Here is a 13,153-nt window from a genome sequence, read left to right as displayed (position 1 = left end):
TAAAAAAAATAATATTAGCAAAATATAAACAAAAAAAAAAGAAATTTAATTAGTAATATTATCATTATTTTAAATATAAAAAAGGAATAATAAAAGGTTAGTAAAAAAAAAGAAATTTAATTAGTAATATTATCATTATTTTAAATATAAAAAAGAAATAATAAAAGGTTAGTAAAAAAAAAGAAATTTAATTAGTAATATTATCATTATTTTAAATATAAAAAAGAAATAATAAAAGGTTAGTAAAAAAAAAGAAATTTAATTTTAATTTTTAAATTAAAGCCTTAATATTAAATTAGTTAAATTAGAATTAAGCAGTATTAAGAAAAATTCGCAAGAATTTTCCTTGATACTGCTTAATTTTTAAATTAAAGCCTTAATACTACTAAATTAGTTAAATTAGAATTAACATATGGGCTGATTTATGGAATTAAGTTTTTATATTCAAAAAACTAACTTTATTAAGAAAATGCAAATACAAGTTACATGAAAATGATAGATTCACACCGCTGATATAAATAAAATTGATTTGATTATATTATTTTTTGATTTTTTTTAATAATATCATTAAGTGACAGATCGGAACTCGATAGGATAAAATGATCGACAATCTATAATTAATTTTACAGGTTTCGTTATTAATAAAAAAACTTTTTTTGGAATTTCGGTTTCTTTGTTATAAAAACTTCTACAATGAGCAAAAAAAAACAGTATATAGTAACTCTTTTAGCTAAAGGAATTATTTCAAAAGACTTGCATTATGGAATATATGCACGAAATTGGTGGGAACCGTGCAAATTTAACGAAAACTGCATAAATCCAATACCTTATCGACTATTTATGTCTGTTAATTGTTGTCTTAACGGTAAGAACTTTGCAATAACAGTTCTTAATGATGAGCAAACACATAACCCATATTTTCGTTGTATTTGTGATGGTAAAGATTCCGGAACTCAACTAATAGCTACTGCAGCTATTAATAACACGTATAGCCAAATTTTTAGTAATAAAACAAAGTATTCAGGATTAGCTGTAATGGGATTTGATAATGAAGCAATTGTTCATGAGTTAGTAGCTGATATTTCATTTATTCCAATATTTATTCGCTTAGATCAGATATTAACTGTAGTTAGTAAAATTGGTGTTTCATCTTGTGAAGGATATTATGGTGCTGGTCCTGGATATCTTTCTACACTTATAACAAAATATGCAGATAAACGTTCACTTTTTGTATAATCTATAGAAGATGAATGCAGTTTAGATATTTATAACGAAGGTATAAAATTATATCATAATAAGGATACTACACCTAATAAAATTTGGGAAACTATCGGTATTCTTAAAAAATATGATAGTGCGACTTTATTTGGAATTACTGATTATAACATTCAACAAATATTGACAGAATTGAATAAATTAGAAAAGAGTAAAAATTTAATTACTTGTACGAGTGATAATTGGAAAAACATTGATATATTGAATCTTATATTCGAACAAAATATAAAAAAACGTAAAATTGCCAACACATTTTCAAGTTGGTCAAAATTATTCACAAACTGGTACGATCAAACTAATACAATAATTCAATTTCCTACAATTTTATATCAGATTTATCCAAAAAATTATCAATTTCAAGAAAAAGAATTAGGTGCATGGCGAGCAATGTTTTGCGCTTCTGGTTGTACAAATATTACACCATTTATGAAAAAACGGCATTTGATTGAATTTTGGACAAAAGCACCAGATCCTTCATCTGATAGGGAAAATCTAGCAAAACTCTTTGAATCAGGAATGTTATTAGTAATAGAAAATAAATCTTTTTCTCAACCTGATAATGAAAGTGAAACATTTTGGAAAAGTTTACAAAAAACTTTAGAAACAAATAAAAGAGGAATTGATGGAAATGTTAGGATTCTTTCAATAATTGCCGAAAATTTTACATACAAAAAACTCAAAGAAAAGTTTAAGGTAAAGATAAAATTCATATTGAATTCATTATAAAATAAATCTTAAAAAATCTAAATTATTACAGATAGGAAGTGATATAATTAATTCTGCACGAAAACATGCAAGACTTAATGGACCAGGTGCACCAAGCCTAATAAAGCCAAAAAGAATTGTTAAACGGATGTCTGAAATTAAAGAAAGACAATTTCTAGTTTTTTTTCAGGATCGAAGTGTAGTTGCACAAAGTTCCTACCAGGTGGATAAAAATGGATCCCCAATATTATCAAAAAATCAAATTGTGGAAAAAATTTGAAGAAACCTTTCCTAACGGTATGAAAAAGACATCATTTATGGGCCGATTAGCAAACTGTAGTAACATTAAATATCGGGATGCTATGGGTGGACTTTGTCTTACTTGTAATAAATATGGCTATACTCCATTTGAATCTTTAACAGCTATTGCACGCAATACATTTTTGCAAAAGGAGCAATTAGTAAGTGGAATCTATTTTGATAAATAAATTATTTAGTTTGATTATATTATAATTTACCTTTTCTAAATATCTTTAGGATAATGTATTGCGAAAAATTGATGATTTAAAGCGTCATCTGCGTCGTGGTTATGAAAGAGAATTAGTGGTTAATGCTGATGGTACAACAATACATAATCCCTGTATTTCCCATTGTTTGCCATATGCTTTTGGAAAGTGTTCTGAAAAACATACTTCACGGTGCTTTCAGAATGTGATAAATTTTTTGAATTTTTTGAATTTATGCACCTACATATAATGGAGGATCAAGTTGCTTCTTTAGACGAAATAAAGGAACACTTGCAATATTTTTTAGCCCATACAACACGAAAGATATACTTGAATGCTCAATTTAAAGCTACGTTGGCCAGTCTTGATGAGAATGGTGCATTATTTATTGTTGATTATAAGATGAGAATTTTGTCAAGATCTGCTCGGGAAACTAAAGCAGAATTTTTTGGAAAACATAGATGGACTCTTCATACAATTCTGGTTTTTACAAAAAAAAAAGATTGCAAAGAGTTAGATGTAAGGGTCTACGATCACTGGTCAACTGATACCAAACAGGATGCTTGGTTTACAGCCTCCTCATTTGAAGCTGTTTTTGAAACAATAAAACATAAACCAAAGTGGATTAGAGTAATTTCAGATAATGGGGCACATTACCATTCATCAGAACTTATGGCTATAGTTGCACATTAGAATGAGTGGTATCAAATTGAGGTTCGTGATTGGCAATTTCTTGAACCAGGCGAAGCTAAAACAACTATTGATTCACATCATGCTGCAGTAAGTATTATTGTTATAGTCATTGCAATAAATTTCATATTAAAATTACCTTTTCTTTTTAGATTTCCCATTCAATCAAATGATATATTCGGATTGGATATGATATTCGTGATGGAGAAGATATAGTGGAAGCAGCTAAACATTTAGCTGGTACATCACTGGCAAATTTAGAACCAAATCGAAGTCAATTTGAACCTGAAGATGAAAAAATATATAATATTAGCAAAAAAGAACAAAATTCAAAGCCCAATGTCAAAACTATAAAAGGTATTTCAAATTTGTTTTACTGGAAATGGCCAATTTCTGGCGAAATGACAGGTTATGTATGTGCCCGATCACTTCCACATTTTGGTCCATGGAATAATTTTTCTCCTGCTGCAATTGCCAAACTATGCACCAAACCAATTATTCGTCCCTATCCAAAGATTTCTGAACAAACTGAACCTGAATTAACTTGGACAATTCCTCTGTTAGGTGATTGATTGAAATAAAATTTTTTCATCATAACATTTGACTAATAATTTTCTATATATAGATACACCTAGCATACCAGAATTCATGGATAATAATAATAATGGTGATGGTGAATTAGAAGATGTAAGGTAAATAGATGTGAAACTTAAACAAACATAATTCAAATTATAAACCTACATGATTTGTATTGAATTAGTTCTGTTGACATAATTTTCAATTTCCTATGGGATGGGCGCTAAAAAGCAATCAAAAAGTAGGAGGAAAAGGAAAGGGAAAAAGAATGACAAAGCAGGTAAAGGAGTTGTTGAAAAGTTTTTTTTTGAATGGAAATCTTAATCAAAAGGATAAGATGTCAGCAAAGGATATGTATAATGAACTGCTGACATTTGTTGAATCTGGTGAATTGAAAGCTGAAGACATTCCTAAGATAACAACAATACAAAATTGGATCTCAGCTTATGCACGAACGTTCAAGGAACAAGCTACAGAAAATATGGTAAATAACGCACTATAATATAATAAATAAACTGGTAGAAAGTAAATGTTTATGATTAAACACCGCTCAGTATGTTTTAAAAAAAAATAAAATAAAGGAACGATGCCTAAATAAACTATATATCGGGTTAAACCCAAAAAAAAAATCTAAAACTAACCGATTTTGGTTAAAATTGCTCAAAAATAATTTATTTAAAGCTTGAAATAGCCGAAAATATATGGTCGGAATCTTACGTTCTTCCATAGTAAAATCGAAGACGTGGAACTCTGGCGACTTCAAACTCTTCAAGTGGCTTAGTTAGGATCGACATTATTAATTACTGTATTTAAAATTTGCATATTATATCACATGATGAGACGACGATCCGGTAAAATAGGAGTTTTAGCCATTTTCGGTAAAGATTTGCGTAAATCGTAATTAATAAATTTCACCTATTGAGTCGCGATCGGTCCCTTAAAATTAAAAAATTTAAATATAATTGTCATGACAAAATGTTGAATAACTTAACGTGTATGTGTGCTAGACGAATGAATTATATATTCATTAGAAAGAGGTAATCAAGAGCTATCCATAAACCAAATATCACATGAATTGGATCACAAGTTGCTGAATAATTACGTTCAATAGATTTATTTTTAACCTTTGACTTTGATCGTTAATATCTTCACATCTAGTAATTCGATTTGAATAATCTTTTTTTGTTCAGGTAGAGTAGATTCTGGGCTTTCATATGAATATAAATATATGTGTTTAGCATACATGTACGCCAAGATATTAATGATTTTGTTAATTGAATAAAACTCTGACACAAAAATTTTTAAAATTATAATTCTTACCAAAAGATGATCTTTACAGGTATTATTGGGCTCTTTTTACTTTACTTAACAAGTTTTTATTTGCCATTTCTGTTTTAAATTGAATAAATTAATAAAATCAATTTTAAAAAGTAATTAACAAGTAAAATAAAATTAGTATAGTAAAAAACAAAAAAAAATATCTCAAAAACTCTAAATCATAACTCACATTTTTATTTTGTATATATTTTTACTAAAAAAAAGAAGGAAATAAGGTTAAAAATAAATGAAAAAAGATTTTTCTTATTAATAAAAATTATTAATATTTGTTTTCTTACTTACTGATTAAAAAAAACCTGCTATATATGCCTATAAACTTTTCTAAGTCACCTAACAAAAATCTGATTGAAAAGTGATTGAAAAGTGATTGAAAAGTGATTGAAAAAGAAAGTAGTTGCCATTGTTATTTTTGAATAAACGTTAAAAAATTTTTTTTTATTTTTGATAGATTTAGATCATCTGATTATGTAACACATACAATTTAAGCTTGTGAAACATAATTCTTGTTAAAATGTGCAAATCTTTATGTTTGGCTAATTTCACGAATTGGCAAATATAAGCAGTATTAAGAAAAATTCGCAAGAATTTTTCTTGATACTGCTTAATTTTTAAATTAAAGCCTTAATACTAAATTAGTTAAATTAGAATTAAGCAGTATTAAGAAAAATTCGCAAGAATTTTTCTTGATACTGCTTAATTTTTAAATTAAAACCTTAATACTAAATTAGTTAAATTAGAATTAAAAATTCATGAGAATTTTCCTTAATACTGCTTAATTTTTAAATTATAATTTATAAAAATGATTTATAATTGAGTTTTGAATTTAGTATTAATCGGACAGGACCCCAGATATCTAATATAAAGGTCATAATGGACTTTTGGCCAAAAACACCCCTTTTTGCTGAAACTCAAAAAATCATTTTTTGTAAATATCTCAGCATCCAGTAATTCAATTTTAATGAACTTTTTTTTATTTTGTAGCCCTCATTTAGCTCTACAATTTAAAAAAAAGTTCATCAAAATTGGACTACTGGATGCCGAGATATTTACAAAAAACGATTTTTTTGTTCTCGAAAAATGGGCCAATCTGCCGAAAGTGTGACTTAGTGATCATCGTACTTTCTCTCCCGTTGGGCTCTGCCCATTTTTTCCCATGAAGTTATGGATGAAAAATATGAGGATTTTTTGCCTTGAGTGATAGTAAAAGGACTTTTCGACGTTATATGAAGTTATTACTGACGGAATCTTTAGTTTCGCCTGAACTCCTTATGGCTTATATTGAGTTAGGACCGTTATCATGAGTCTTGGAGTTACCAATAATACTGTAAGATGGCAGTTCCATACGAACGTTCCCCTGGGCTTTCTGAAAGGTTGAAAAGTAGTGCGTCTTGGTTCCTACGCCTTTAAAGTCTAACTGGCGTAAGTGGTTCGCAGGCCGGACCGGTATTTCTTGGAAGGAGCTTCTGACCAACGTATTTCTTGCTAGTTGATGTTGTTAACTGGGGAGTTAGTCTTCTAAAATAAGGAGATGGAGTTGAGGTGTATGTTTGGTGAATTTTACTCAGGTTTTTCTCATTGCACTTCGAGTTTTCCTGAGGTTTATGTTTTTATTTTTTGCTTTTTGTTTTTCTTGGTCGCTTTTTTCAGTGTAACCTTATTTTCTTTGGGGGTGGGGGGATACTGGAAAATTTGATCGTCATGGTAGTTTGGTGTTACAATTTTCAAAATCGATCATCACTCGGGTGATAAGGGGGGTGACAGGTTAGGTACTGCAGTTTTTGTAGTATGCTGATCATGGTGGTCACATGTTGGACTATCATTGGATTGACTTATCTAGGTAGATCTTAGGTCGAAGGATCGTTCGCAATGAGGTGGGTGTCCTCCGTTTGGGATTGTTCGCAATGAGGTGGGTGTCCCTTCGGGGATTGCACGACACTAAAAAGTTCCCCATCGGCTGGACTGCACGACACTAAAAAGTTCCCGGAGGTCTTTGTGAAATAGGTTTGTTATTCATAGTATGTAGTTAAATAGGGGAAATTGAATTTTGTGTATTTTTAATAGCGCTAATGGTATTTGGCAATGGGATTCTTTGATCTTTAAATGTAGCAAGGGGTCTCGCTGGGTATGTATAGCATAGTCGATTCTACCGGGTTTGAGATATAATTCGGGGGGTAGCCATAGTTATTTATATAGAGAGGGTGTTGGGTTTATAATCTTGCATTTCTTTTTATGTATTTTTCTAGGAAGATTATTGTTCTTGTATTAGATTAGTTCTGCACTTTGTTGCAGTTCTTTTTTGAATACCTGGTATTCTCTAAAGTAACTTGTGGCAAAAATTAATAAAATTCAAGCGCAGCTTTGTTAAACCGAAAGTGTGACTTATGACCTGTTTTGGAGATATCCGGGGTCCTAATCGGACTTTGAACTTAAAAATTAAACAGTATTGACAAAAATTCTTGTAAATTTTTTAATAATTGTGATTTTACATCAGTGAGTTTTTGGGTAGTACATATTAGCAGATACTAGTATTGTTTGATGCTTTAAAGTGTAGAAAAACTTACCCTATCACACGTCAAATAAATAAAAATTGGCTGATTTTAGCTATATTTGTCTGATTTGTGACTTTTTACAGCCATATTACCAATTCTTAACCACATTTTTCAGTTTTTTCACTATACAAAAAAATTGTATATACATTATGAAATATATATTTTTATAAATAATTATATTGTAATATTGAATTAAATTTTAAAAAATATTTTATTAAGCAATATTAAATAAAAAACTAATCTTAAATAATTAAATTTTAAACAAAATACATTAAGAATATAAATTTACTTGTAATTCAATGTAATGCGCACAATTATAAAAAATTAATAACTCCACAAATATTAACTGTGCCTTCATTAAAATAAATATTCAAGTAGATTCTAAGCTGCTGAACAATTTTTAATTAATAAAAGAAGTCGATTTACTTTGGCTAAAGTGCTCAAAATACGCTCCGAAGTAACAAAATGGAAAAAATAAAATTCGTAAATGAGTACCGTTGTGAAAATCGTGAATAACTCATCAAGTATTAACTGTACCTTCGTAAAAATTAATATCCAAGTAGATTTTGACCTGCTGAACAACTTTCAATTAATAAAAGAAGTCGATTTACTTTGACTAAAGTGCTCAAAATACGCTCTGAAGTGACAAAATAAAAAAAATAAAATTCGTGAATAAGTACTGTTGTGAAAATTGTAAATAACTCATCAAGTATTAACTGTACCTTCGTGAAAATTAATATCCAAGTAGATTTTAACCTGCCGAACAACTTACAATTAATATAGAAGTTGATTTACTTTGGCTAAAGATCTCAAAATACGCTCTGAAGGTAAAAAAATTTGTAACTTAATACTACTGTATAATATAAAAAATGTAAATAATTCCAAAAATATTAACTGTACTTTTATGATCTTAACAGTTTTAAACTTACTAAACTACTTTTAATTAAAAGAATAAGATTTACTTCAGCCAAAATGCTCAAACTATACTTTGAAATATATGTAAAAAAAATATAATATTTGTTTATATTTTAAATTATGAGTTATTCCCAGTAAGAAAATTCGCATACTGAAAATATACTGAAAATATACTGAAAATATACTGAATTTTAAGAATATTTAACTATATAATCATGTATATTATAAGTATAAATTAAATATAATTTTAGCATATTTTATGTAAGATATTTATATCCATAAATAATGCTTAAATTATGTTTAAATATACTGTATTTAATATGTAAAAAGCTCATAAAACACCCTTAAATTTTGCCTCTTTAAGTATATTTTCAGTGCAAATTTTATGTCATTAATTTCTACTTAATTTCAGGATAATTTTATTTCGTGTTATTATATATATTTAAGTATATTTAAAGCCCATTTTCAGTGTATTATAAATATGATTCAATTGTATTTTGCATATATTTTAATAATATTTCAATTAGAAATAACATATATTTTTAGTAGTTTTAAAGGTCAATTTAGTTCAAATAAAATAATATTTTATGTATCTTTTAATTAAAAATAGCATACATTTTTACTTGCATTAAAGATTATTTTAATTACATTTTTACATTTGATAATAATGATATTTTTAGTATATAAATACAATATCGATATGGTTTGATTATATTTCAATAATAATTCGTGTACATTTTAAAGGCTATGCTAATAACCAATGATACAAATAATTTCTATAGTAAAGTAAAATGTTTTAAATAAAGAATAAAATAAATAAAGAAAAGAAGATACAGTTAGGAAAACTTATTTTTCATACCCATTACACAATAACTCGAGACCCATTTAATTTAATGTACTTATTAAAGAGGGGAAAAAGTTATATTAGTAATTTAGTTATTTAATTTTAAATCCAATACAATAAAGTTTGATGCATACCTGTTTAATAAACATAATTTTTAAGTAAAAAATACTTATACACGTCTACAATTAACACCTCGACACGGACCTATTTAATTTAATGTACTTGTTAAAGAGGGGAAAAAGTTATATTAGTAATTTAGTTATTTAATTTTAAATCCAATACAATAAAGTTTGATGCATACCTGTTTAATAAACATAATTTTTAAGTAAAAAATACTTATACACGTCTACAATTAACACCTCGACACGGACCTATTTAATTTAATGTACTTGTTAAAGAGGGAAAAAAGGTATATTAGTAATTTAATTATTTAATTTTAAATCCAATACAATAAAGTTTGATGCATACCTGTTAATAAACATAATTTTTAAGTAAAAAAATACTTATACACGTCTACACTCTACAGTTAACACCTGACACGGCTACATTAAAATAGAAAAAATAAAAGAATCAGTTAATATTAATTTCGACAGTAACTAACTATTGGATAATTGATATTGTGGTGGAAAATTTATGTATTCATACCGTCTTTCCCTGTAATATAGTCAGCTTCTCTTCTAAGTAGGGTTAATTAAAACTTTCTAATTCCAGAAATTCAAGGTTTTGTATCTTGTATCCTTTATTCCTGGTAAAATATTTTTCGTCAGTAAGTTTATAAATAATATAGACTTATTACCAGAATAACATAGACTTGTTACCAATATTTTATCAGAAAAGAGAAAAGGTAAAATAAAAAAACAGTGAAATGTTTTGCTTATAATAGCTATTTCATCTATTTCATCATCGCTTATCCGTGTTTAACTATTTTTAGATACAAATAAAGTTAATGGGATAATCTTATTCGTGTTTAGCTATTTTTAGAAATTAATCAATATACAACAAATATTCTTAATTATCGGGTTTTTTACTAGAACATAAAAAGTTTTATTATAAGTGCGAACTGCTGCAAGAAATCAATGCCCAATATTTTCCCAATTAGAGTCATCAAATGCATTTTCTTTATCAATTATATAATATCTATTATCTATTTTAGCAAAACCTATACAATGATCTAAACATCTTACATCGATAAATTCTTTTGATCTGAATTGAGTAAAATGTTTACATCCATATTCATCTTCTACAATTTTTGATGTTAATTGTACATAGGCTAACATGTAAACCTGATGGTTTAATTCATGGACAAGATAATAATTTACGATTCCATATATATCTACAATAACGAGTTGAGGAGGCGCATTGGGTCTGTGGGCAAGTTTATCTATTGTGCGTCTTATCTAAAATATTTATAAATAAAATATAAAATCAAAATTAAATCAAAATTATATCAAAAAAATAGCAATGATAGTAATCAAAGATTATAAATTTTACCTGAGCACAATAATTATTTCTTGCAATTTTATTATTTCTTTTTATACAACAGCTACTAATATATTGTCCATCTGAAGTTCTTAATCTTCCATATCTTACACCATAATTATTAACCTCCTAAAAAACGAAATTATTTTGTTATTGTAATGATGAATTTAAAATTAAATAAAATAAAGCTTTATATTACCATTTCTAAATCATTACGATTTATATTGCTTGATCCTTCGTAAAATTTAATCAGATGTTTGTGTTCTTGGCTTAGCAGAGAATATTGAGTAGAAGGGGAATAAAATTCTTCGTCATACCCTTCAGTACTAAAGACCCGTTCCTTACTCCATTGTTTTAGCGGTTTTTCTTTGAAAATAGCTTTTGAGATAGAAAAAAATGGTAACATATAAAATTGCTGTAACAAAGTAAGCATATTTGCAAGGTTGCTATATGGCTTGATCTTTGATTTAATGAGTGGTTGTAATATACCACACACCCTTTCCATAGGAAACTGCCAATGGGTCCAACTAGGGCCACAATATTTAATAGAATCTGCTACATGTAAGAGGTAATGGAAACTTATCTTACATGCTGCTAAACGTTGGCCATTGTTCTGATAATACTCTCTAAAATAATTAATCATTATTTTAATTATTATACAATTATAAATTATAAGACAGAAATCATTACCTTTCATAATAATCTGAAAATTTTTTAAGCAAAATTTGTACATCATCAATTTGTTCTTCAGATATTTCAGGTTCTAAACAAAGCTTTACAGCCTTCACAAAGTTTGCCCATCCTTGAAGATGCCTATTATGTAACGAAAAGTAAAATTTACTTTTTGATTAGTTAAAAAAATTTAAAAATGTATTAATTTAACTTTTTACTTTTTATTAAAATACCTTTTATCCAGATACACCTTTAGTAATGGTAATGAAAATAAAATTATCCAATTTCTCCATTCTACCGCTTTGTAACCATTATGATATTTAAATATGTCACGTGGAGGGCGACCAATTTCAATAGGCATATCTTTTTTTACTTTTTCCATTTGTATGCCAATACTTTCCCACTGTGATTTTGATAACTCATAATCACTAGACAATAATAGATTGTTATAAAAAAATTTTCCACTCCAATGTGCATACATTGACGGTGCCACATTCTCGAAGAATAAATGCATTATATCTGTTGGGAAAGACCATGGAAATAATAATGTTTGTAATTTTAACAATTCACTGGACCCTTTAATTCCTGTATAGTAAAGTAATAATAATTAATACAGAGATGTAAGTATACTTTTACTTTTTTCTCAAGAAAATCATACCTGTTTCTCTGATCATTTCATCTTTTCGATCTTTATTCGTTTCTTCTTCAATTAATTTTCCCATATTGATCGTGTCATCATGATTTCTTATATTGCAAAGAGCAGATGATGGATAGTATATGTGTTTATTTGATGGGTGACAAGTCCCTTTTATCATACAAAAACGACAACCTTTATACGAATTGTGTCCAGAGAGGTTTAAGCTTTTGCTTAACGCTGGAACATCCCCCGTCCATGTTAATAAATGTGCGCGTAAAATAAAAGGTTCATTTGTTCGTCCATCTATACATTGAACTCCTTCTATAATATTTAACAAAATAAAATTTCAATTATAGAAAAAATACATTTTTATTAGATATTAAAATTAGCTATACCTTCGAGTTCTTGTAATTCTTTTATAAGAGGGCATAAAAAAGAATTAAAATTCTTTGGCGAACGGGGACCTGGTATTATCATTGTTACCAGTAGATTTTCTTTTTTTACACGAATAGAAGGATGAAGATTATTATTTATTAATAAGATGACCCAACAATCATCGGTTCGTTGTTCAAAGATCTGATATCCATCACATGTCCCAGATAGTGCGATATCCCGTTCATCTTTAAAAAAACCCCTTTGTAATAAATCCTTATATAACCTATTGAAAGAAACATATTTTAATGGCCTTTTTTTTAAAAAAAAATTTACTTTAGTAATTAAATTATACTCACAATCCATCAAAGATATCAGCATATATTTCCTCCTCTCCTTTGTTTTGGGAATAATTACTTCTATATTGTAATTCTTCGGCTCTTTCTTTATTCTTGTATTGAATTATTAGGCGTTCTTTTACCGAAAAAAAAAATGTTGTATTTACAGGTTTGCCATTATCATCAAATCTGTTTTCACCACAAATAGGGCAACTGGCTAAATTTTCATATGATGATGTAAATGCAATACAACTGTT

The 13,153-nt window shown here is 27.8% G+C and overlaps 1 protein-coding gene across 1 annotated transcript; it reads left to right on the top strand.

Moving 5' to 3' along the window:
• Window positions 1–693: 693 nt before the first annotated feature.
• OCT59_017329 (uncharacterized protein) lies at window positions 694–4,254 on the top strand (the record flags this gene model as incomplete). The annotated part of the gene is made up of 10 exons (XM_066137421.1): window positions 694–1,230; window positions 1,300–1,968; window positions 2,033–2,203; window positions 2,289–2,441; window positions 2,518–2,599; window positions 2,689–3,116; window positions 3,180–3,270; window positions 3,384–3,740; window positions 3,802–3,868; window positions 3,984–4,254. 10 exons carry the CDS (start codon window positions 694–696, stop codon window positions 4,252–4,254), a joined length of 2,826 nt encoding a protein of 941 aa, XP_066004009.1.
• Window positions 4,255–13,153: the final 8,899 nt, after the last annotated feature.

This window comes from Rhizophagus irregularis, chromosome 26 (assembly GCF_026210795.1).
Source record: "Rhizophagus irregularis chromosome 26, complete sequence".
Taxonomy (NCBI): domain Eukaryota; kingdom Fungi; phylum Glomeromycota; class Glomeromycetes; order Glomerales; family Glomeraceae; genus Rhizophagus; species Rhizophagus irregularis.
Note: the sequence above shows the minus strand (reverse complement) of the source record. Positions and strands in the feature narration are given on the sequence as shown.